Source organism: Patella vulgata, chromosome 4, assembly GCF_932274485.2.
Source record: "Patella vulgata chromosome 4, xgPatVulg1.2, whole genome shotgun sequence".
Lineage (NCBI taxonomy): Eukaryota > Metazoa > Mollusca > Gastropoda > Patellidae > Patella > Patella vulgata.
In genome coordinates this window covers 52,380,101-52,407,203 of record NC_065882.2, presented here as the reverse complement: position 1 = coordinate 52,407,203, position 27,103 = coordinate 52,380,101, and the positions used below count along the sequence as shown (strand labels likewise).

The 27,103-nt window shown below is 31.6% G+C and overlaps 1 protein-coding gene across 5 annotated transcripts in view; it reads left to right on the top strand.

Annotated features, from left to right (window-relative positions):
* LOC126818772 (unconventional myosin-IXa) overlaps positions 1-27,103 on the top strand; it is a 79,396-nt gene that overhangs the window by 40,822 nt on the left and 11,471 nt on the right. The window contains exons 7-31 of one of the 5 annotated variants that reach the window (XM_056100317.1): positions 946-1,059; positions 2,938-3,072; positions 3,638-3,759; positions 4,123-4,264; positions 4,678-4,768; positions 5,853-5,954; positions 6,086-6,161; positions 8,276-8,479; positions 8,953-8,995; positions 9,434-9,541; positions 9,807-9,887; positions 10,126-10,236; positions 10,576-10,698; positions 10,899-11,048; positions 12,590-12,768; positions 13,645-13,821; positions 14,211-14,354; positions 14,985-15,024; positions 16,846-16,941; positions 18,917-18,958; positions 20,137-20,338; positions 21,099-21,173; positions 21,834-21,908; positions 22,288-22,317; positions 24,832-25,118. In XM_056100317.1, coding sequence (XP_055956292.1) covers positions 946-1,059; positions 2,938-3,072; positions 3,638-3,759; positions 4,123-4,264; positions 4,678-4,768; positions 5,853-5,954; positions 6,086-6,161; positions 8,276-8,479; positions 8,953-8,995; positions 9,434-9,541; positions 9,807-9,887; positions 10,126-10,236; positions 10,576-10,698; positions 10,899-11,048; positions 12,590-12,768; positions 13,645-13,821; positions 14,211-14,354; positions 14,985-15,024; positions 16,846-16,941; positions 18,917-18,958; positions 20,137-20,338; positions 21,099-21,173; positions 21,834-21,908; positions 22,288-22,317; positions 24,832-25,118 — 2,949 coding nt within the window. The remainder of the gene's footprint in view (positions 1-945; positions 1,060-2,937; positions 3,073-3,637; positions 3,760-4,122; positions 4,265-4,677; positions 4,769-5,852; positions 5,955-6,085; positions 6,162-8,275; positions 8,480-8,952; positions 8,996-9,433; positions 9,542-9,806; positions 9,888-10,125; positions 10,237-10,575; positions 10,699-10,898; positions 11,049-12,589; positions 12,769-13,644; positions 13,822-14,210; positions 14,355-14,984; positions 15,025-16,845; positions 16,942-18,916; positions 18,959-20,136; positions 20,339-21,098; positions 21,174-21,833; positions 21,909-22,287; positions 22,318-24,831; positions 25,119-27,103) is intronic. The other 4 variants (XM_056100314.1, XM_056100313.1, XM_056100316.1 and 1 more) reach the window with 4 other exon arrangements.

The following is a 27,103-nucleotide window of genomic DNA, read 5'->3' as shown; positions in this document are numbered from 1 at the left end:
CTCTCTCTCTCTCTACTGAAAGTTGAATTTGTCACGGCAAATGTGCACGGTTCAGTGACTTGTCTCGAATTGATTACTGGCTAGTCACGCGGTATGATACCACTTGACTCTAGAGTCTATAAATAGCCATCATACGTGAAATTCTCTACACATCTATCAACTATTACAGATGTAAAAAAATCTATTTTTGACAATTCTGAATAGCAGTAATATTTAACATTTTGGTTATTACAGCAGCTTTAGAAAGTATGTTCTTTCATTAACTATACCGTTAGGAGCGGCATCTTTTGGTTTAGTACAAATAATATCTTTGAAACACTCAGGTTAGGCAAGAACATGATACTAGCAGTAGTTTCATTTTACTTTTACAAGCTTCTTAAAACAATTGTTGAGTTGCCTAACGTGCGTGTTTCTAAATTCAATTTCTTGTTTCACCTTTGTGTTATGTTTCGTAAAAAAGTAGTCTTGACTATCCCAGCCTGTCAATCAGATGGAGAATGATCGGTAAACTGGTTAAACGAGACTAATTTCAAAACAAGAGCATGTAACCTATTTTTTACTCAAAAGTGCCTGGCTGTTATGGACGACACTAGTAACCATTTTTCAGTCTATTATTTATGGATGATTAAATGGTCATAGCCGTTTATCTAGTGACTATAAATGTACGAAACTGATTTAGGGTTTGGTACATGTATATATATAAATATTCTGGTGTAGTTGTCAAGATATTTGGAGATATTTATTTATGGTTGGGCACCCTACATTTGAAGCCAGATGAAATATCTACAATAAGCAAATTTAGCTCTTACATAATGCATCTGTCATGATTGCTACAACAGATAGCATTATGAGAAATTGTTTTTATTGCTGACTAACCACTTCTTCCCCATTCATTAGTTTAGTTTAATTCCCATCTATACCAATATTTTTGTGTATATTTTTCAGGCAATATCTACCCGAAATGCCATGGCTAAATGTATATATGGTGCCTTGTTTGATTGGATTGTATTGAAAGTAAACCAAGCATTATTGGCCAAGAAACATAACAGCGATCACCAGGTACACACTGATGAAATAAGTCCCAAGTCACCATCACTAGCTGTCAAAGTGGGTAGAATTTGTGAGCCGCATGCTTCGTGGTTATGGTTGTTGATTGATCATGGTTTAATTCTGATTTTGTTCATCAATTCTCGGAATCAATCGATAATTTATTTGTCAGATGTTATGGTTTTATTTCTTCCTTCTATTGTTTTTTTTCATTTGGTTGTTTTTTTGTTGAGTTTTGGTTGTTTGTTGCGGTTTTATTTTTTACACCTTCTTTAGTACCGATAGAGAAAAACTTCTCCTAAAGCATTTCTCGTTTCTCATTATATGACATATCGATTAACTGATATTGATAAAGAATTTTTAATCAAGCCTGTCTGTGTAACATACGTAACCCAAGAGTTTTTCTGACTAATTTTTGTTTAATGGACAGTGTTGATAATCTTTTTGGAGGATTTGACAACAGCGTTTTGTGATTGTCTCAAAGCATTTTTATACTAGATTTATTAAATCATTAACAATTGCATTTATCAACACTAGGTTTTACTAAGCACAGCCATTTCTAACATTCAAAATTGTCTAATAAGATGCAATACTAATAATATTAACTTCTAAAATTGTACACTTTTATAATAAATACTATTTTCATCAGTAACTGCTTTAGTAGATACCATTATTTCAATGCCCTTAGGATTTGCATAGAAGTTGTTTTTATAAGTTAAAGATCATTATTTGATGTAAGAATTGAAGAGTTCATTCCTTGGCTTTTTTAGTGTGCTGTAATTTGCTTTTATCAGTTGTGTTTTGTTGTTGCAAATAATAGGCTTTTAATATCATGTCGCTTTGTTTTAAACAGCCAGTCTTTACAGTTATGGGGAATTCTCTAAATAGACGTGTAAGCTTTTCTTTTTAAAACCCTCAGTTTTATTATTATTATTATCATCAATATTATTATTATTTTTTTAATAATTTAATTGATTATTATCAATATTACCATTATTTTATTTGAATTGATTGTTATCAAAATTATTAGTATTTTATATTTTAACTGATTATTTGGACAAAAAAGAATGATTTTCATTAACCATTGAATATGTTTCTATGCAATGTAATATTTGTGGATATCATATGAAAAGATTTAAAATAATATCCAATACAATCCATGTATTTATAGGTTTTTATGGTTACTTAAAGCCTAGCTCACAACCCACCGTATGTGCTTCTAAGAGCAGTCTACGGGGGAAATTTTAGTAAACCTGTGCATGAAACTTAATCAACACTTGAGATTTTTCTTCACCATAGAAGATCTCAAACTGGCCGTAGAAACTTTAGGTCCTGCACACATACAAAATTTTCACCCAGTTTCTTACGGCTGGTCTGCTAACTATACCAAACCCTACGACCTGTGCATGTCAAAACACATGCGAGGCTTAAAGGGATCATTATCTCACTTTATTTGTTCCCCTAGATTTTCCAGCTTGGTTTTCTCACATTCTTTACAACTGGAAGAACCACTGACAGTTGGAATTCAATTGCTGTCTGGGTAAACTTTCCAGCACAGCACACTGTATTATGTATACCTATCTTCATTAGCCCTACTGGTGCTCAAAAGTAGGGTGTAAAACCCTTACTTTTCATTTTTTTTTTAAAGATGCACATACATACCCTCTATTGAAGACTAAGTATGTACAAATGAAACAAATGTCATTCTGAATTGATTAAGAAAATCATTCTTTTATTGTCCAGGTCATGTTTGATAATATTATTACCAAAATACACTATTTTAAAGATATCTTCAAATTGTGTGTGATAATCAAAACCTTTATTCCAAAAGTACATTCTTGACATAATTATTGCACACTCGTACTGTTATGTATTTTTTATTATTAACAGGGTAATTCAATAGGAGTTCTAGATATATTTGGGTTTGAAGACTTTGGAACCAACAGCTATGAACAGTTTTGCATAAATTATGCAAATGAACATCTCCAGTATTATTTCAATCAGCATATATTTAAGTTTGAACAGGTAAGAAAAACAAAACAATAGAAGACATGTATATAGGTAGTGAAACATTGTAATGGCAATGAAGCTGTTACATAAAAACCACTGCTTGAGAAAGCAAAGTACAGCGTAGTGGACTCTCACTTGATTCGATATTTGTTGTTTATTGCTTGCAATGTCTGTGTCTTGTCTGCAGGTTTGTCTTATTGAATCTGTTTAGTAAGTGCAGTCCTCCTGCACTTACTAATACAGTATATGTACGAGTATATCACAATCCAAGATGTTAAAATCTTTGATTGCCCAAAATGGTTAAAATAAACTGAAGTTCTCCATGTTTTCGACTTTGATACACACCTGCCAATCAAATTACACAGGCACCTACAAATTTATGGATACCAGTGCAATTATTTTGATTGGATAAAATTGATGTGTTTGACCAAAACATTTCATAAATATTCAGTAACTGACAATATAAACTGTAATAAAAAATAAAGTAAAACTCAATGCACTATACACTAGTTAATGTATTAATTACTAAATTATATATAGATGGTTGTAATAAAGTAAATATATCTGTTATGTATTACAGGAAGAATATCAGAGAGAAGGAATACAGTGGAAGAATATAGAATTTATAGATAATACTCGTTGTTTAGAACTATTCTCTAGTAGACCAAAAGGTTTATTTTGTCTTTTGGATGAAGAGTGCAAGTAAGTTTTCTTCTCATTCAGAATTTGAAAATCAGTATTACAAAATAAATGTGACAGGGACATCCCAGATTTGCTTTACAACCTGATTAAGGCACGTTCTTTCTAGAAATAATTGGTACAGAAAATATGCATCTAATCTACGGAATGGTGGTAAAATATAAATTCTTAAAGAGAGTAAGCACATGTTTCCTTGTGCATCATACTTACCATTGTCATCACAGAATTGAATTCGTCAAAAATTTGTCTGCAAAGTGTAAATATTACTGATACAATATGGGAACTATAATTTATTTTATTCTAATGAAATAGTTTTTGTTTAATTGACTTATTTAAATCAAGTTTTTATTTTATTTTTGTTTCCAGTTTTCCAGGTGCTACCAATGAAACATTATTGTCAAAATTCACTCATGTTCATAAAGACAATGTGTATTATAATGTCCCTACGCTAAGAGAATCAGCATTTGTTATCATGCACTACGCAGGAAAAGTTAAATATCAGACGAAGGTAAACTATTCTGATGTTGTAATTTGTTCAGGAAAGACTCCATTACCGCCTTGAGAAACTTGTAAGGTTTAGTGGGTGTTCAGGTGGCTTAACACATGAATCTTAGATCATAAGGTCTGTCATTGAGTCAATTTGTATGGATTTGATCCCAAATAGTAGGGTGTTTTCCTGGTGTTTCAATTTTATTGTACAGCTAAAGACCCCTACATGTAATGAAATTATTAAAATACAGTTGTGACATGTTAGTCCTGAGTGGACGTTAAAACCCCATTTCTCTCTCTCTCTCTCTTAGTACCAGTAATTGATTATAAACCTTATATGATGCCCGAGCTTGCATTATTAATTTCCTAAAAAACTGGTCATGTTAACTGAAAATATTAGAATAACAATTAATAATTGCTTTTGCATATCAGGATTTTCGAGAGAAGAATTCTGATCAAATAAGAACAGATATTGTTGGGGTCTTAAAGAAGAGTAGTTTATCTTTTGTCCGTGAATTAATGGGTAAGTACATGTAGGTCTATATGTATCACTCGTAATAAAGAACCTTATTTATTGGCTAAAGTTGGCTTCTTATTAATAAACATATCCATTTGTTACTTCTCTTTCAAATTGAATATTAGTTTTTGCAAAACATAAACTTAATTTTATCTTTTAGCTAGAGACATCAATCATTGGAAGATGTCTTTTTAGGATAGTGAATGAAATGCACATTTAAAGATACATTATGTAAGATTTAGATAACAAGCTGGCCATTTTTGCTATAATAGTTCAAAAGTAGATAATGCAAAATGAATATATTGAAAATTTTATTCAAATTACTGTACTGTGAGCCATGTTATCACTGTTTGTAGTTTTGACAAGGTGTGTGCATTGATTGATTATTATTGTAACCACGGTATTTGTATATTCCAGACTTAGCCTCGCTTATCCATTTTTAAATTAGAATATTAAAGGGCCAAACCATTCTAATCTACTTAAATCAGAGCCATCCAATGGCCTAGACAGTTGATTATAGTTTTGTCATGTTATGTTAATTTTTAATTAATAGTTTATATAACATTTAAGGCCAAAAGAAAGACCTGCATTAGGCAGATTTAGCTCCTGCATAATGTATCTTTAAGTAGTATTTATACCACATCATATGATTCTTCATGATTTGTTATTTGTAAGTAGGATGTTAAACCCCATTTCATTTCATATGATTTGTTATTTGTAAGTGGAGTCATAGTGGCATGGTGAGTAAAACACTAGCTCACTAACCGGCATGGTGAGTAACACACTAGCTCACTAACCGGCATGGTGAGTAACACACTAGCTCACTAACCAGGAGGTCTGTGGTTCAATCCTGGTGTTGATTAGAAAGTTCTCAGAGATTTTCCAGCGTTGTTTTCTCCCTGTCAGTGGCTTGGGATGGCGGGTCTAATAAGTAACGTCTTATTGTTGAATGGGACAAAAAAAAAAACGAGGTCCCATGGTACACCTTGGCTGTTGGCATGCACATAAAAGAACCCTTGACATTTGGAATTCAATAACTGCCCTGGCAAATTTCCCTCGGCTTCAACTTTCATTCATTCATTATTCGTAGGTATTGATCCAGTTGCTGTTTTACGGTGGGCAATAGTTCGGGCATTTTTCCGTTGCTTCTTTGCTTTCTTAGATTCTGGTAAAAAATGGAGAAAGCATGGAGGTAAGTTGCAAATTTTCTAAACCAATTTATCATATGATGATTTTTGACCATGATTTGTTAAAATAGACTTCTTAAGTTTGTCTCACAACATGCTTTGTCTTTACTGAAAGGTGTTTGATGATATTTTTCAGAGGGGGCAAATGTAATTGCCAAGAAAAGATTATCTGACACTCAGCTTCTACAAGACCAGAACGATGGCTTGCTCAAGTAAGTTAATTCACAATTTTAAATAAATACATACAATATAGGTAGGTGGTCACATGCAGAGATTAGATCCTACATAAAATATTTCAAAGATCTTACACATGAAATTTTCAACCGATTTTAACATCAAGTCTTATCAAATCTTTAAATAGTTGCACAATTTCCCCAATATATATTTTAAATAGACAACATCATGTAAAATTGTTAAAATAGTTTGTGATCTGGAAAAAAAGACTTTGTTTAATGAATATAAAGAAATATTTCAACAAAAATTTTGTATATTGTTTAGTGAGTTGTGCCACTGTTTATTAAGAAGTTAGTAAATAACCACACCGGATTTTGCCAAGAGATGAGATAATGTACTCCTACAGTGAATTTTGTCCCTAGAAAGTCACCATGCCAAACCATACTGCATAACTACAAGTGCATAGATTTTAACATGAAATGGAATGCATCTAACATAATAAGTTTGGCATAAGAAATAGACTTAAAGAATAGTATCCATTCATTTAAAATAGTTCCAACACAAACCATGCATTACGATATTATATAGTTATAGACAGTATCTTATCTTGTAACGTCTACTCTATCAGCTTATAACTAAACCTTCTTATCCTTTAAACACATATGTAGTCTTTTTCATCTCCCAAGATGTAGCGAATGATGAATATCATTATTAGATAGAATTAAAGAAAACATTGCCATTTTTACTTCAAGATTTTTCTACGTTGCTCAAACCATGAAAATTCTACGTAAAATTCAGTAAGTTTCTGCATTCCTTCCCTTGAGTGTTCAGTCTTGTTATTTGGATTGAACAGATGGAATGAGAAGTGAGGGCTAGTTTCTATTATCCAGTCTTTAGTGTTAGAAGTGTAGACTGACTCTGGTAAGAATTTTGACTCGGTGTACACTTCTAACGTGATGATTATAAAACTTTAGATGATCTGAATAAGAACTAGCCCTCCTCCAATGGGGAAGTGTTTGTTAGTTACTAATATAACTATTGATACTAATGTATGAGGTTATACAAATCGGTATGATATATAGAAATGTGAGCCCATTGTTAGTGTCCTTTAGAAGTGTGCAGTATCTGTGAGCATTGTTCAGTAATAACTTTCTTGTACATTTGAAATGGGCCTTCACACACTTGCATTTGTTGTTATTCAGTCACTGCAAAGAAACAGCAATAGAAATATTGTATGACCTACTTAAAAGATCTGCTAATGAATTAATTCTATTGAGTTATATAGGTTGTTATAACATAGGACAGCATTTAGATACTGATTATGATCTATGTCAGGAACTAATTTTGTTTATTATACATTGTCATAGCTCTTACTAAAATAATATTTTGTTTTTCTGTGTGAACAAATTTAAGAGAGGGATACTGAAATGGGTTCTGTCTGTCTCAGTTTTGTTTCCAGAGCATATTTCAAACCATTCAATATGTCCTTATGAAACTTTGTACACCTATAATCAACCTATTATAACATATGTTGTTGTAAAATTTTTTTATTAAACTTAGGTACAATCAATTTAGTGTCAAAAGTGGGATTCAAACCCAGACTTACATTCATAGACCAGAATTTTATTTATGATTAAAGAATATTTTTAAGATACACACCTGAAAATATTACCAGTACATACAACAGCTACCAGTAACAAGTACTTATATAAAACTGAATATAAGATTCCAATATGTCTACCTCATGGTTCTAGCACCATACAGGATATAATCGTGTGTTGCATCCTTCTCACATGCTTTCGTGGACTGATCGTTTAATCACCAGAATCAACCATTCACAGCCACAGCTTGATTGGTCATCAAATTCAACTGACCTAGGCTTGCTAGAAACCAAAGGGTTCTTCTAGACCTAGTCACAAATGTTGTGTAGCAGTAACATACTCGTATATAAAATGTATTTGTTCAAATTAACCTAATATCGTATCCCTCATATGAGTCATTATAATATATGTAGTTCTTTAGTTATTAGATGCATGTTGTTGAAATTTGTTTGATAAATATTTGTGTGTAAATTGTGTATTTAGTCGGATTTTTTTTGCAATTATTTTTTTGTGTGTATGCTTAGATTTTTAGTTTACTCTTTATTTATTAGCGGCACTAATGACCCCAATAGTCAACCTTTGTCTGATTTGCATGGAAACGCATGTGACCAAATGGATAGTGATGATGATGTGTTTGTCAAGAGGCATGGTCCAAATGGCGATGTTATTGACAATCTGATATTATCAACAAATCTAGAGAATAATTTACCTGAAGCCGAGGCCAAACATATCCGTCGTGCTAGAAAACTTATATCGTATGTTTTTTGGTTTTTTTTATTGTAATAAATGTTTTTATTTATTTTTTTTCGATACATGTTTACAAAATTTTAATTTATATATATTAGAAATTTATTTTGTTTTTATTTTGTATCCAACCAATTGATAATTGCTAAAATGTCAATATCCGTTTTCGACACTGATTCTATGGAGGTAACACAAATTAAATGTAGGACTGTTTTTAACTTGACTCCAGGTAGATGCCTATCAATGACAAACTTTGTCATAGCAACTTGCTTTTCAACTATTGCATTAAATAGCTGAAATCTGAAACTGAGAAATATTAAAAAAACACAAAACAATATGGTAGACCATTGCCAACAGGCCAGAAAATGAATGGAGACTCACCCACCCAAGATTTTCAAGCATATTGTTGGATTTACCATATGTAAAGTATTTTGTAGTGGTCAGTGAAGTTAAAAATGAAACCATTATTTTATTTTATTTGTAGGAGAAACAAATCATTTAAACCTAAGCCAAGGCCACCGTCTTTGGTAAGTAAAGCAATCTTTAAACAATTATATATAAATCCACCACTGTTCTGTGATTGCAGTAAAAAGTTTGAAAACTACTATCTTGATTTTGCATTTTCGGATAATGTATAATTTTTTCATTCCTTAATCCATGCTAAAATTTACTCAGATTGATTATTTAACATTTCATTCAATACCCTGGCTTGAAATCAATCAGTTTAAAAAGAGGCACATCAAAAGATTGTATAAATGACTGGCTTGTTTATACCATCTGCACAGAATGGCAGTAAGTCTTTAATAGACCAAGTTAGGATAACTGTACAACAAAACCAATGTTACAGTTGAGGCCGTACAATTGGATACATATTCCCCGAAAATAATTATTTGAAAATGTGTCAAATACATTATCAATGTGATATTATATTTATGGTATATTGTATTATTTATATGATATTTTAGAGTTTTCGTGATATAAAAACATTAAAGGCTATTGCGGGTAGGTCTACATATGGAGGTGGAGGATATGCTTCTAAACGACAACCACCCAGTGTCAGTGCACAGTTTCAGGTAAATTTACATTATAGAAAAATTTAATACAAAATTTTCATATTTTTAAAGATGACTACTTATAAGTTCCAAGTCACGGTAGGATGTATTCATTTGAAATATTATCTCAAATTTATACCTTGGTAAAAATCATTTTTAATCCTATCTGCTCTTCTTCATTTTTAAAAAGAAACTTTAAGGGGATGTTTGTTGCAAGTAAAACGTATATTTTTCAGATATGTATATGAATTTTATTTGATATTGTTTTTTTGTTTTTTTTGTTCAGTGGTCTTTATCTCGGCTGATGCAAACATTGAATCAAGCAAATCCATTCTTTATTAGATGCATAAAATCAAATGCTGATAAGGTAAAGTACACCATGTTCTCTTTTAATTTATGAGCTGCTTATTATTGACAGAATTATGCATAATGTTTGTTTAGATTAAATGTATCCATCTTTAAAGAGACTACTATTGTCTGTACAGTGTTTATGAGATATCATCTACCATGTTTGTAATTTGAGCAAATTATGTCTGTTTCATGGGATTCTACTGTGTAAGGATCATTGAAAAATTGTTTTCGATTTCAATGACAATATTTTACAGGCTGCGTGTGATTTTAATGAAGAAATAGTTTTACGTCAGTTAAGATATACTGGAATGCTAGCCACAGTGAAAATACGACAGTCCGGTTACAACTATAGATTAACTTTTGAGGTAAATATATGTTTTATTAGCAAGTAAATATTTGTAATCCAAAAATGTATTTTTACCTCTAATAGCATCTTTCATTCTCTCATTTCTTGTCTTCTTGCGGACAGTTTGTCTTTGACTGAAATCAGCTGGTCATGACCGCAACTTGACAAAGCTCACTGAAAACCACAGGCTTGGTCCAGACAGAGTCTAAATTGTTTTGCTTATGACTGAGGGTTAGTGATTGTCTTGCAGTAATGAATGGACCAACAAGTGAAGTTTGGGCTAAATAACTTCTTCTACACCTTGAAGATAGATTTAAAGTGTCAAAATACTTTTATGACTAATATTTTTATACTTCAGGAATTTATCCAGTTATACAAAATTCTACTTCCTCGAGGTCTGGTTAGTTCTAAAGAAGATGTTAAAAATTTTCTAGAAAATATGGAATTAAGTCTAGAACATTACCAAATAGGTAAAACCAAGGTAGGTATATATTGTATGTTTTTTTGGGGGGGTTTTTGTGTAAAACTTAATATCTCCTTTACTGGGTGATTTATCAAGTTGGGTACTTCCTTATTTAAATCGTCCTTTAAAGTAAACTGCTCTGTTACTATGTGTGTTGTACATTTCAAGACTACCCTGTACAACAGCCAGTTAACTTATTCAATTATTGAAATTTGCAGGTATTTTTACGAGAGAGTGAAAAAATGTTATTAGATGAAGCATTACACAGAGCTATAATGGAGAGGGTTGTACGAATACAGAGATGGATGAAGAGTTATTTAGAAAGAAAATTGTTTATTCGACTTAGATGGGCTAGTCTAATTATGCAGGTAAATTACCACTATTTTCACAAGAATGTTTATTGTGGAAATCAGGATTTGGGGTGATCTTGCGTTGGGGATATAATTTAGCAGTTAATTATTAAATACAGTTAGACCAACTTTTATATGCACAGAACATGTTACAAGAATTGTAATTATTTAAGCATTTTTACATTCTAAGTGTACAAGAAATTTTTCTTTGGAATCGTTCTTCTGTCAGTGATCAGCAGAGATCATCAGTCATGTGCAGAACATGAAGCATGTTGAAATTGATGGTATCTACAAAAATTTTAGGATGTACAGCATATGCAAATTTTATCTAAAATAGGAATTTTATATGCTCTTTTATATGCCCACATTTTCATGTGGACGTATTTTGTCTTCGGACCTGTTCGTCCGTTCACAATTTCTTTGTGGACACTCTACAGGTCATAATTCTTATCCGATTTTGACGAAACTTAAAATATAGGTTTATCTCCAAAAGATCTTTGTTCCTTTCGATTCGATATTGGCATGTATCGGATCGAAACTTTATGGATTATGACCCCTGATTGTACGAAAAATCATGTTTTTAGCTTGATCCAATTTTGATGAAACTTGAAATACATGTTTATAACCCAAAGATCTTGGTTCCTTTCGATATTCGCATATATCAGATCGTAACGTTACTTCCTGAATTGTAGGCCCTTGATTGTACGAAAAGTCACGTTTTTAGCCTGTGGTCCCTGTAGAGGTCACATTTTTTATCCAATTTAAAAAACAGTTTGAATATATCACCATTACACATGAAAATCAGACCTAAACCGCCGGACAAAATGGCTGCCCTTAATACGTAAATAGTGTAAATATATGGTTGTGGACCCTCTAGAGGCTACAATTGTGATTCGATTTTGATGAAACTTGAAATGCATGTTTATTATCCCAAAATCTTGGTTCCTGTCAATATTTGTGCATATCGGATTGTAACTTCTCAAATTATGGCACCTGATTATTCGAAAAATCCCATTTTTAACTTGTGGACCCGCTAGAAGTCACAATTTGTATTCAATTTAAAAAAACATTTATATATATATCACCATTACACATCAATGAAGGTTGAGTTCAAATTTCGTAAAAATTTGACCCAAACTGACGTACAAAATGGTTGCTCCTTGTATGCAAATAGTGTAAAAGTATGTAATATCATGGTTGTGGAGACTCTAGAAGTCCAATTTTTATCCTATTTCGATGAAACTTGAAATGTATGGTTATAATCCAAAGATCTTGGTTCCTTTCAATATTTGCTCATATCGAACCGTAACTTCCTGGAATATGGCCCCTGATTGTATGAAAAATCGCTTTTTTTTTTTTTAAATAGTTCTCTATCATCTCTTGCAAAATGTAGGCGTATCTTGCCTGGCAACCGCTGGTTAGTATTTACAATTCAAGAAATTTTAACAGCAAGTCAGAATTGTTCTTACAAGTTCTTTATTTATGATTCTTCTTCATAGGGATAAGTATTGACTTTGACTTTTATGATTGTCTATGATTTAATATCGTCTGAATTGTAGAAATATGTTAGAAGATTTTTGGCTGTAAAGAAGTTGAATCGTTTACGACTAGAGGATGAATCAACTCAGACTATACAGAGATATTATCGTGGTTATAAAACTCGTAAATGGTTTAATAAAACATTAGAAAATGTGATAACTTTACAAGCCCACATCAGATCTTTTCTGGCACAAAAACAGTAAGTAGTTTGGTTCAAGTTTAATGTGATTTAAGTTGTAGGGGTTTATACACACCATAATGCTATTGATTTGAATTTATAGTTTTAACTCATTAAGGGGGGTGGATGGCCGAATGGTTTGCACGTGCGCACTGTATCATAAGGTCTGTCATTGAGTCAACTGGCGTGGTTTCGATCCCCCAGTTGTACATGACAAGGTCGCCTCTCCAACCTTGTGGGTTTTCTCCGGGTCCTCTGGATTCCTCCCACTTCTAAAGACCCCTACGCGCAAGCAAATTATTGAAATAAAATTCCACCATGTGTTAGTCTTGAAATGACCTAGTTTGTGTTGAGTGGACGTTAAACTCCATTTCTCTCTCTCTTTAACTCATTATTTTACTGAACCATCTAGTCAGACCACAGCTAGAGTAGCTCATACATAGATCACTTTTGAATGTTTTACATTAGGATGGCCTTCAGTGTTAACGTAGAGTTTACTCGATTCGTAGCTATCATCTCCCTGGTGTGTCTGCTAGGGTGTGAATGATCGTGGGGAATTTTCAAGCTCACCTCCAACTTGTCAAGCGTAGCCTCCGCCGGACTGCCAAGGAAAGTGTTGCCTCGTTTTTTGGATGGTACAAAAACATGTACACTGTACACATTGGTCAACCCAGTGCACGTTGGCATAAGCGGAAATGCCTGTTGATCAAAATACTCACTCCTAGCATTGCACAAGTGACAATGTCTGAATTACTGTTGGTGTTGATGATACATTAAAAACGCCATCCATTCCGTATTTGCCAGTCAATAACAGCTTGCAAAGTAAACATAACAGAAAATTGCAATATTTGGCTAATATGAAATTTAAGTAAGATTAACTTTCATTCTGTATCGAAGGTTCCAGAGATTACGAGAAGAAAAAGAAAAACAGAGATTACTGGATGAACAAAGAGCACAAAAACGTCTTGAAGATATGCAATCATCTACTAGTGATGAAGGTGTTTTGATGAAAGGTTCCAGTGCAGAAGAATTAGAAATAGGATATGGTCCAGTAGAAAGAAGGGATTCAGAAGCGTATGTACTTTATAAATGTTGATAATTAATAGTGTCTACCTACATATATAACTTGTGATAGGCTATCTGTATTCCATTTTCTAGAAATAGAACAAAAAAAATCAGAAAGTTTTAACGAGTGAATCAGGAGCAAGAATTTTGAATTGTTTTATTTTAGCACAGTTTGCGCTAAGACCACAGAATATTATTTAAATAATTAAGAGTGCATCTTATACATAGAAATTTTTATCATAAAATCACTGTGCTTATTATACAAGAGAAATATGGTATTTATGTAAAATTTTGGAATGAGATAGATGTATATTGACTAATTTTGTTTAAAAAATGTTGGATTAAATATATGAATAATAGGTATTCTTGTTGAAGAATTTATACTTTATATCTTGTAGGAGTAGCGGAATATTAGCTGATTCAGAAAACGATACGCTAGAACATGAGGTCAACTCCCGTGGTGGTCTGAAGCCTGTATTTATAGAACAATCTCCTGTTATTATAAAAGATATTAAAAATGATACACCAAAAAGCCAAAAAAGGTAAATATTGTAGAGAATGTTATGGAATGGAGAAATCCCAGATTTCACAGATAATCTGTTGTTAAAAATGTGTTTAAAAATCGGCCTATTGCATGTTTTTCTGTAGGCCTGAAATGTTATCTAAATTATTAATTAAACATTAATTAGCTTTTCAAGACCGTAATCATCTCTCGATGTCATCATTAGCCTGAAATATTTAGTAGTTTTAAATACCTTTTATGATGGATGATTTAACATTGAAGTGGATATCTGAGACTTTTTTTTATTATCGAACAAACGGTAGTTATGACGTTCGAGGCTAGTCTAAAATTGAATAGCTAATATCTCAGTTCAGAGTGAAGCGATTTACCTGAAATTTTCAGCATATTCTGTATTATTATCTTTTTATTATTTATTTTAACTACAATATGGCAGCTTCCATTACAAGCAAGTTATGTGTTACTGAGGTCATGTGACATTAAGATAACTCATACGGTACTATTTATGGAGTAGGAGTGAGACTACAATTGACTGTCTGATAATGTGATATTGCTATAGAGTCTAAATACACCATAATATGGGTGCTTATTAAATTAAGATAATTGATCTAAATGACTTTTAGGAGACCATTATTGCTCATTCCTTTTACAGTGTTCAAGAAATTGCTTCAAAATTCCAAAATAAAGATGAGGTAAATATATGTTCACTTCCTCTATATACTTCATTTATATTGCATGTAAAGCTCATAATTTCAGCAATTATAACTCTTGATAAATATATCTATATATTGATCAGAACTTGTGGTGGCAATAGGTGTTTATTATTTCATTATTCAATTTTATTGGTTTAAGAGATTTCAAGAAAAGAAAATCCTATCTAGATTCCATTTATATTTTATAACACTAATTTAATAGTAATCTCAAGTAAAAGACATCAGTTTTATATAGTTTTATGCCAGCAATAGTTTATTCTTGATAAAGATATTAGAATATTTTATAGCTTGTCTTAGCTTAAAATCATTTTGAAAAATACTCTCTGCCATTACAAGTTTTGAATTATGTTTAGGTGGCACAATCATCATTCTGCCAATAAATAGTCTTCATTTATCATTATTTGTCCATAGAAAATAATAAGCTAAACGTAAATAAAAAACTAATCCAAATTCTTATTTTATTTTTAGAAAGGTTGTAAAAATACTGCATCTTTCAAAAGATTGTATTATACTTTTCTGAAATAAAAAATATGCTTTCACCCAAGACCCCATTTATGAATTAATTGTAATCAAGCTAAAATTAACTGTGATATGATTTGAAGGTCTTGTTTTTAATGGACAAAGTTAATGTTATCAGACATTTTATATTTTTAAAGTCTGAATGGTTAATAACAGTGTTTCTCTTAACAAATTAACAATGAAATCATTATCTTGAAGAACAATTTTATTATACAAGAAGAATAATACCATTAATTATTTTGATTTTTCGAAAGCTTTATCACCTATTCTTTAATTCACAATATTTTTATGTGTTTTAACAAAATTAAACCCTTTATTTTTAATGACAGTATGTATACATCATTATATGTATTAATAATTAATATCACATTCATTTGGTAAAAGTTATTCAGCATTTTGCAAATAATACAGGATTTGCTCTTGATTAATCTTCTAACCAAATTTCTCTTCAAGATTAAGAACTACTCAAAATCTACCAGCTACTATAAAGTCATTGGAAATTATGTTCAATCATACTTGCATGCATATTCTATTTAAGCATGATATAAAATAAAGTTAGGAACATAAACTTGTTACAGTAAATACAGGGAAACTTTCTGATCAGAACAAAAATGAAATTAAAGGCCAAACGGTAGAGTTAAGACTGTCTGATAAATAAAATTGAATTAAATTTACACCTTAAATATATTCAGAATCATTTATTTTGATTTGGAAAGCTCAAAAATTCCTTTGGCCTTTCATTTTAATTTTAGAATGTAAAGCATAATGAAAATGCTTTTTAGAATGTAAAGCATAATGAAAATGCTTTTCATTTTTTAGATTTAATAAATAATAAAGCATATCGTAATATCTACTAATAAGAAGTAAGCCTACTTGGTATATTCAATTGCATTCAAAAAGAATATCAAAAAACTTTATAAATAAGTGATGAAATCATAATACACATTTTTTTCTCAGTCTGTTTTCAAACTAGAACAGACAATAACCCTTTTCTGAGGAGTTTCTTAGATAGTATTCTCTTTTCTTATTGGATTTCGCAGAACAGTAGGACATTTCATTTATTGGATTGCTTCTGAAAAAAAAAAACCCACCTCACATAGTCTGCCTAGTTTGTAGGTATTATTGATAGTTATTTTTTTATAACCCTATCATATAATGCTAACAATAGTTTACCTCCATAATGTCACTTCCTAGGGTTTCATTAGATTTTTATATCATTAATCTATTTGTTAAATGAAAGTTTTTATTTGGAATATAAATATGATTATTTGATCATGCCAGACTGATGGCAGAAGTATTTTATTACGCCGAGGATCTAAAAGAGGACAACGCCCTGCAGTAGCTCCGCTAGCAAAACAAGAATCATTTTCAGATTTGGTATGTGAGAGTTATCTGCACTTTACAATGCTTATTGCTTAGCTTAACCCAGCATCCATGATCATAGATAGAGTTTTATTAATAATATGGGTTTTGGTATCACATATGTAAATAGTTATTGTATATTTTGCATCACTGTATTTATTATTATTATTATTATGTGGCTTATAAAGTTAATTGGTTTATTTTCTGTATAACCTACAGCATGTTATTAGTTTTATAATATATATTAGTTCATTTATAATATAGTTTCTGTGTTTGTTAATTCTATTGTTTGATTGTTTGAATTAATTTGATATCTTATTCCAATATTCGAAAAGTGCATACACAAAAGTATAGAAAGTTTGATTTAAAATGTAAACTGTTATTTGGGATAGAAGTAAATCTCAATTCCATGAAGATTAATTTATTAAAAAAAAGTCATATTAAACTTTTCAAAACTCATAGATGTCCCAATTCTCAGGTCGGCTTCTAGGCAGAACCACAATTCTATTATAACGAAGGACCTGCTGCCAACCATACAAATTTGTTCTAACTAATGTATCTACATACCATTGATACATAATACACTATCCAAAATTCTTTAGACTATATCTTAAAAGTGTAGAAACATTTTGATTAACTCAAAGTTCGAAGGGTGAATGTTCAATTGTTGTCATTTGTATGCTGTGCAGAATAAATGATTGGCCTATGTATATTTCAAATGTTTACACATCCACTGTATTCTCTGCTTTTGTACACCACGTATTACATTATTATATACAGTAATTTATTGTCCTAAGTAGATTCCATAGTAAATGAGTATTATGCACCAAAGTGAATACATATTCTTGAACATTTAACTTTGAAAGCGTAAAGAAGACTTAGACACTGATTAAACATGCATTATGCAAGAGCAAAATCTGCCTATTACAACTCTTTCTTAGGCCTGAAATGTTATCTAAATTATCAATTAGACATTAATTAACTTATCCAGACCATAATAAACTCTCGATGTCAAGGCTAGCCTTCGATGTAGGCTGGATTAGATTCCTATATGTCGCTAACAGCCAGAAAAAGTGGATAATCGAGACTATGCTGTTTATATTAATGATTTTAGTAATGATAACCGAGGCTATGCAAAAATTTCACCGGCTTCTTTCTCGGCTCATAGTGGATCAATTTGACTGAAATTTTCAGCAAATTACCATTACACTATCTAGTTTTTAACTATTATATAGCGAGAACTGCCATCTCTTTATCTTATCTCCCATAATGTATCTTTAATTCTTATCAGCAGTCTTTTTTCAAAATAAAGTTTATATGGCCCATTTTTATAAATAGGTAATATAGAAATATTCCTGTAGTTAACAGTAGGCCTATACATGGATTTATTAATATACTAATTATTCTCTAAATCTCTTATAACTTGTATTTACGCCCATAAATGTGATTGTATATTGCCGTCACCCCTGTACAGCCGTCCATTCTCCACAATTTCTCGTCAACCTTTTACAAACTATTTATATCATCTAATAAACATGATATATAGTATTTACAATGAAGAATTGAAAACTAAGTTATTGCCCTTGATCATTTTATGCTCCAGTTGTTCGAACATTTATGTTTTCATGAGTGAGACAAAACAGCCTACCAAATTTCCATTAATTGTTTATAGAAGTATTTCCCTTGCTCACTTTGTAGGGTCAACAGTGATTAAATCTGCTTGATATCTACTATATGCATGGTTCATACTAGTGATGTGATTAGCCTATCAAATTCATTATTGCCCAAGCTTTTGTTGTAGATATTTTACAGTATAAAGATTTTGCATTAAAATTTACTTAAAGAATCATATTGCAACAAACTTTGTAGACTTCCCATGTGACTTAGCTGCGCTCGGCATATGTTTCAGGGTATGACAAAAAATCTTTTAAGACTAACTTTTGATTTCATAAAACATGTATATTTAGAATCTTTAAATTCATTTAATTAGATGGAGAGAACAGATATAAATTTTAAAGATAACATGCCATTGGTTAGTAATGTTTTATCAATTCTTTGTAACCAATTGGTTAAAAGCCTATTTTAATACGATATATAATATTTACCTTTAGTAATCATGTCTGATCTATTTTGTCTATAAATGGGATGAAACAGTTTAATATTTCTATATTTATTAAATTGATAAGAAAGCATAATTGGCTTCAAGGTTAATAAGCCATGTACAATCTATGCTACATCAGCCATGCTGTATACTTAAGTTTCCTCTCAATGTCAATTTCGAGTCAATAAATTAAATACCAGTTGAATGTTTTTAGTTCTCCCTATCACTGCTGTCCTTTAAAAAATGAGGGACAGAATTGGCTCATAGAAAATATCAAAATATCCAAATTCTGCAAGATAATAATAAATTATAATTAACAGATTCACACAGATAATCAATGCTTTCTAATTGACAGTATTTTACACATTTGACTTGTCATACGCGAACATAATTGTAGGAAGTTGGTTGTAATATGTCAAAATACACTGATCTTAAGATGTAGTTTATTGCTTTACCTACCAGTATTTTAAAAACCCTAACCATAAAGATAATCAAAGAATTAGTAGTCTTGAACTAACATGCCATTGTTTCGGGTTGTAGTTGTAATTTAAAAAAAAAAAAAAAATTGTTGATATTATGTGTGTCCTGCTTTTAGATATATTCTACATATATAATAGAAATTAGCAAAACAAAACTGAATTTCGGTATAGACATGAATGATAAAGCAATGGAATTGGAAATGAAATGAAATAAGACACTGGACTGTATTAATTGGTATTCTGATAATTTTTAGAATATGACTGGTATAGTTGCATATTGAATATTGTGATTTTTGCATCCTTGTCCAATTGCTTCTGGTTGGTTTCTTTATTTTTTTGGGGCTTATGTTTGTGAAATGAGGAATAATTTCAAAATATATTTTCAGTAATATCGATATCTCACTTACAGTACTGTGATCTAGTTCTGATCTTGTTGTCTGCTTTTGTAATGATAATAAATATGTTTAACAGTACATGTATATGTAATGTTTACAGAAAAAAAAACATAACATGCTTTGAACATTTCAAATCTGTATTATTTGTAATAATATTGGTACATTAATTTCATCAATAATAATATTATAAATACTGTATATGGTAGATCATATATGTTATAATATGTAATTGCAGGAACCATCTCCAAGCCCTACCAATTCTGGACCAAACATTGTACATGTACTTTCTCCAGAACAACGGGCAGAAGCAATAAGAGCTGCAAGTGGACATGCAGCAGCAGTGGAAAAAATGCAGAATAAACTGCAAGAACCTGATAAAAGTGAAACACAGAAGGAGAAGAGTCCAATGAAAGCTGCACTTAAGAAAATGTTAGGAGGTTAGTATCGAATTTTAGATAAATCTTCATCAATTTCATTGTGTTTTGAATGTCTTCTTTGTTTAAAAAGCTGACAATATCAAAATCCTGCTTTTATTGCGAAAGAAAAAATAACATAGTCAGACTGTGCGACTGAGTTATATGTATTGGCCACTTAGACATGTATTGATATTCATTTATTTCACCTTATTGAATATGTACATTTAAAACTACTTTAGATTACATTACAAAGGCTGAATTTTTACTGTTAAGCATGACATTATTCGGTACATTTTTGAATGCTAAAGATGCTAATCGGCGGTGCAAATCTGGGCACATTTATTTCCTACTAAAATTCCATTCCTGTTTGATGAATGTCAATCCACAATTTGGGTTTAGTTAGCATTTTGCAATTACTGTGCTTACAGTATTTGGCTTATTGGTATGAAATCATCAAAGATATATTTGAGTAAATCAGATGGATTAATTCTGTATGGAAACTCTTTGAATCATGTAGAACTATCTGAAGCTCTGTGTTACTTTTTCTCCAAAATACAAATTTATGTAGTCGGTGAAATGTTCCCAAAGTCCCTGCTATTCCCAAGTTCCTGGACAGCCATGTCCACACTTGCCTAAGTAATAGTGGGAAGAAAGGGATCATTGCTGTTGCCACGTTATTCATTCAAATGAATAACAGAAGCAAATCCAACGATTTCTCTACCCCTTTAGAGTAGTTTGTGATAGAAATTTTAATTAGTTACCTCTCATAAACATTTCCTAGATTTTAAAGAAGTTGGAGCTTGTGGTACTTCTTATTATTTGATTCGACATTTGTCTTTAAAACGCAGTGTCAGCCGTAAGTCCGGAATGATTCAGTATTTCAAGTTGCATGGTGCAAATAGAATGAACAATTAGAAATGATATTTTGTAATCTTCTTGTACTTTTTTCCCAAATATTTCTGAATATTTGATCTCTTGAAAACTTACTCATATATTGTAAAAAGATAACCTATCATTGTCTGACTGTTTATGCTCTAAATCTATCATTTCAAAGCAAAGTATTATTCCTGCTAAAAGTAATTTTTACTTCAGTCTTTTGTTCAATGAAATTAGTACTACAAGCTCTGACAATTTCCATATTAACTAACAAATATATATATATATATATATATAAATTGAAGACATGTATATATTATGAATGCATGAATTACTACCTATTTGATTTATCATACATTGTTTTTATCATACCTTATTATACATTGTTTTTATCTTCCACCAAGTTTGGTTTTTCAAATATTATAAATTATAAATAAAGTAAATTATTTTACCTAAACAAAGTATTTATGAAAACATGATATGTTTTTTTTTTCATTTAACATCTTCAAAAACATTTTTGTTCAGAAGAAGTGTATTTTAATTTCCATCGATTAATTAGAAATACAATATGTGATATTTATCAGGATGATGGAACAAGGAAAAAAAGTCTGTTGTTTAAATCTTGATTTTTAATCTGTAGGTCGAAAGAAAAAAGATGCACCGGATAGTGATGAAGAGGATGAACAAGCACAAAATACTAAACGTCCTCAAGATTGTAAGTTGATTTTACAGATTTATTCTCATTATAACAGCCCACCCCCATATATAAGAGTATCCCATGCACAAAATGATTCTGTAAAAGTTTAAAAAAAAAAATGGTTACCAGACATTTGTGTATTAGCATGGACTGTATCTGTATTTGGTCCATGGTGTTCCTAATAAATATTGTGATTGGAGCAGGGGCTGCCTCGATATACTTACCCTAGCTTTACTGAGTACCTGTTACTGCAGTCCACTTTGAGAAATCTTCTTCTATGACCAGCTCTCACTGGATTTTGACAACTCGCTTGAATCAAATGTAGTATAAAACAATTAGAAATTTTGAAATATGAAAACTTTGTTTTGTCCAATATAGATTACTGGGTTTATTTCAGATGGAAATTTTCGTTATGCTATCTATGGAAGTAAGATTATTCTACATGATTCAGTCAATGTTCTTAACATGATAATCTCCCATTACTAATATATTCCATTAATCAGTAGTCTCATTAAACTGAGATTTTATCAAAATGAAAAATTAAATTTGATTCCTGTAGGTGTTATAGTTTTAACCATGGTTTTAACAGTTTGCATGATATGTGTACATAGATGTAGAAAAAATAGACTGATGACTAAATAATAACAATAGCTTGGACGGAAGATTGGGTGGCCCAATGATCTTTTACATATGCCATAGATGATAAGGTGTCATTGAGGCAAGTGGAGTGATTTCCAACTCACACTTGCATGTGACAATTCCAAGGAGTAGGGTCACCTACCTAACCTCATGGGGTTTCTTTGTTTCCCTCCCACTACTAAAGGCCCTACGTGCAAGCAAATTATTGAAATAAGATTGTACCAAATGTTAGTCCCAAAATGACCTAGTTTTTGTTGAGTGGATGTTACACTCAACTTCTCTCTTATAGCTTGGACAAAATGAACTTGCTGGGGTGATTCTTCCAACAATTTGATTTTATTGAATTAAGAAATGGCATATTTTACAGTTTGTTTAACCATAAATGAGCTGATAGTTTTTAGATAGTTTCCAGACAAGAATTATGCTATCCTTTCCTTTTTAGGTTGCATGTTTTAATGTTGTAAAGGTGTCTAGCATGTTTAATATATCAATAAAGATAACATTTAAATGTCTTAAAGACATCTTCTGACGTAAATCACATTCAGTGGTCTTAGATACACTTTCACAATACAATTTAGATGTCATAATTAATTAGGCCGAAGTGAAAAGTGTGACACAATATAATTGCATGGCCAAGTAAAGTTTGTCTAGAAAATCTATGCTTTTGTCCATCTGCAATGATGCATTTTGGCCACCAGCTCTTATAGTTGACTCTTGTGATGAATGAAGTGGAAGCTAAAAAAGGCACATTGTATCATAATCCTTGTCCTCAAGGGAAACATATGGCGTTGGTGGTCTTCAAGTCTAATGGTATTATCTTAATCTTATTTTGATGATGTCATTAATATGGACATGACATCCTTTTGGAAAAAAACAATATGTTGTAGTCAGTGTATTGTTGATGTCAGTAGATGTATAGTAGAAATAATAGCCTCTGGCAGGCAATGATAATTAAATAATGGAAAGGAAATACCAGTAATGCAAACTCTATTAGTATGATAAACCATCAACTATCAGAGCGGTAGCAGTTACAGAAGTTATGTGGAGAATTTGAATGTAAGAATTATTTTTTTGGTAGATGTTAGCTTGCAAATTAAATGGTTAAATTTAATGGCAAATATTGTGTTGGTTCTAGGTTCAAAAAATTGTTCTTAATAAGATTGTTCTGGATATCTTTGAGTACATTTTGGTGTTGTTGTGGTCTTTGTGTATGGCTTTACTTTCATTGGCTAATCTCATTCCGACAATTTAGTTAATTACATTATGAAAATGCTTGTGATGTCAGCTTAATATCGTAAACAAGTAGTATGAGCGCTTTTGTAGCGTCAGAAACATATTCCGTCGGTAGATTAGGTGGTATATAAACCAAGTCGATCGTTGTTAGAAGACACTTTAACATCAAAACGTCTAGAGTTTAGATAAATACATGCTCATCATTATTATTGAACACTTTATCTTCAAAACGTCTGGAGTTTGGATAGATACATGCTGATCATTGCTATTAGACTTCAAACCGTCTAACATTGGGATAAATACATGCTAATGGTTGTTAATAGAGAATTCAACTTAAAATTGTATTCAAACATTTGGATAAATACATGCTGATCATTGTTATTAGACATCAAAACATCTAACTTTTGGATATATACATACATTCAAATTGTATTCAGACATTTGGATAAATGAGTGCATCTTCTGACAGTATGTTATTTACTTTACTAAGACATCTATTTGTATTAGGATATTATTATATGGCCATATTGTTCTAAACGTCTTAAGTTCTGTGCATGATGGGTTGATCCTCTGTCGACCTTCTACATGCCACATGGTTCATGCCTTGTCGACTGATAATTTACAAACAAGTCGTAGTCATCAGTTAATTATTCAGCAGATATGCATTCCTCAAATACACAATTTGTAAGGATTTCTGGTTGTTTTTGGGTCAACCAAAGGAATAGGATTTCATATTACTATCTGAAATATAAAAACATATATTGAAGATATTGTGCATGAGGTAGAGTATTGGGTAGGATGTTTGACTTCTTATTTTGTTCAATTCATCAATTGACTAGTTGTTAGTATCGGCTCTTCTTCTTTTATTGTCTGATCCTGTGTCCAATAATGGATGGTATCACTGATCCAGTGTTATATGTTTTCATTTAGATAGCTGTCCTGAGGTATTCACATTGAGCTGAGTTGCAAAATGAATTCTGCTCAATTAGTATTAATTTTATGGTCTCTTAATTTCTGTAGAGTTTCTTTTATTTTTCCATAGTATAATTTTATTTCTATATTATTACAGTGGGAGTATCTGTTCTTCCTCCAATACCGAACAAAGTTCCTCCACCCCCACGATCACCAGGGAAAAAAGATGAATTCTTAGCCAATGATATCAAACATGGATGGCGTCAACAAGATGGAAAGAAGAAACGCAAGAATCATAGACAATCTCAGAAACAAAAGCAACAGCAAGAAGCACAACAGAGTAGTATGAGTATAAACAGTACATCACAATGGCAGTATGCAGCTGATCTCGTTATCCGAGATATCCAGGATGTTATAGCATTGGATGAATTTGTGGGTAAAAAGGTAAGTTTGAACAGTCTATGATATATTAGTATGGATTACTTCAGAATTATAACTCAACAATTCTATTAAACACATTATATATTTTGTTGATTCTTAGGAGAGAGGTAATAATATAGGCCTGGCCTGTTCCTCAATCCTTTCATGTGAATAAAATTTCTTTATAAAAAAAAATAAAATTCTTATTCTGGGTTGTGAAAAGTACTAGATTATTATAGACTGTTAGTTTAATAGTTAAATTGTGAGGGATAAAAATAGCCTAAGAGATTACTGCATATTCGCTCATTGATGTTAGCATTCCATCACAAGCCTTTTTACATAGTTAGACATAGAGCTGTAAAACCTAGTGAAATTCCTACCCTTTGTGAAGTAATTATTTCAATATATTTGTTATTGTTTCATTTCATTTCACTAAGGGCTTCTCAGAAATAAATACTTCTTAATATTCACACCTGACAATAGCACTTTCTTGCGATGACATTACATATGGGATTGTGTGATGTTAATTTAGACATTCATTCAATGACAAGTTTTTGCAAAAGCTTTTTTTCCAAAGATATAGGATAATGAAGATATAATTTTAGATGAATAAAAATCATAATTTGAAGTTATGCATGTCAAGGTTGGAAGAAATTTTCCTTATTTGATATATCAAGTATGTTTTACTATGAGAAAGGTTTGCTTTTCCAAATCTGTATCTAATAATCCTCTAAACATAATCTAATTTTATGTGCCCACATTTTCATGTGGAAGTATATTGTCGTTGGCCCGAAATAGGTGGTTCATATCCCAAAGATCTTGGTTCATTTCAATATTGGCATGTATCGGACCGTAACTTATTGATGGCCCCTGATCATGTTTTTATACGCCCACATTTTAATGTGGACGTATATTGTCGTCGCCCCTGTCCGTCCGTCCGGCCGTCCAGACGTCCGTCCACAATTGTTTGTGAACAGTCTACAGGTCACAATTTTTATCTGATTTCAACGAAACTTGAAATATAGGGTTATCACCCTAAGATCTCGGTTCCTTTCGATATTGGCATGTATCGGACTGTAACTTCATGGATTATGGCCCCTGATTGTCTGAAAAATCACGTTTTTAGCTTGTGAACACTGTAGAGGTCACAATTTTTATTCGATTTGGTTTAAACTTAAAATGTATGCTTATAACCCAAAGATTTCGGTTCCTTTCGATATTTGCGCATATCGGAACGTAAGTTCCTGAATTATGGCCCCTGATTGTACGAAAAATCGCGTTTTTAGCTTGTGGACCCTATAGAGGTCATAAATTTTATCCGATTTAAAAAAACGTATTATTATATCACCGTTACACCCTAAAGACGGCTAAATATGAATTTCGTAAAAATCGGCCCAAAACTGACAGAAAAGTGGCCGCCCCTCGTTCTCAAATAGCTTAAAAATATGGTATATCAAAGTTGTGGACCCTATAGAGGTCACAATTTTTATCCGATTTTGTTGAAACTTGAAATGTAAGTTTATAACCCAAAGATCTCGGTACCTGTCGATATTTGCGCATATCGAATTGTAATTTCCTGAATTATGGCCCTTGATTGTAGGAAAAATCACTTTCTTTTTAGCTTGTTCTCTATCCATCTCTCGAAAATGTGAGTGTATCCTGCCTGGCAGCCGCTGGTTAGCTTGTGGACCCTCTGGAGCTTGATTTTAAACACTGTTCAAATATTTCACTTTTACACCACAATTGTGGTAGAGTTCGAATTTTATGACAAAATGGCTGCTCCTCTTTACGCGAATAGTCTAATAAGCATGTAATTCCAAGGTTATGGACTCTCTAGAGGAGACAATTTTTATCCGATTTTTATGAAACTAAAAACTACATTTATATCCCAAAGATCTCTGTTCCTTTCAATACTGACACATGTCGGACCGTAACATCCTGGATTATGGCCCCTGATTGTACGAAAAAATCATTTTTTTTTAGCTTGTCCATCTCTTGCAAGATGTGGG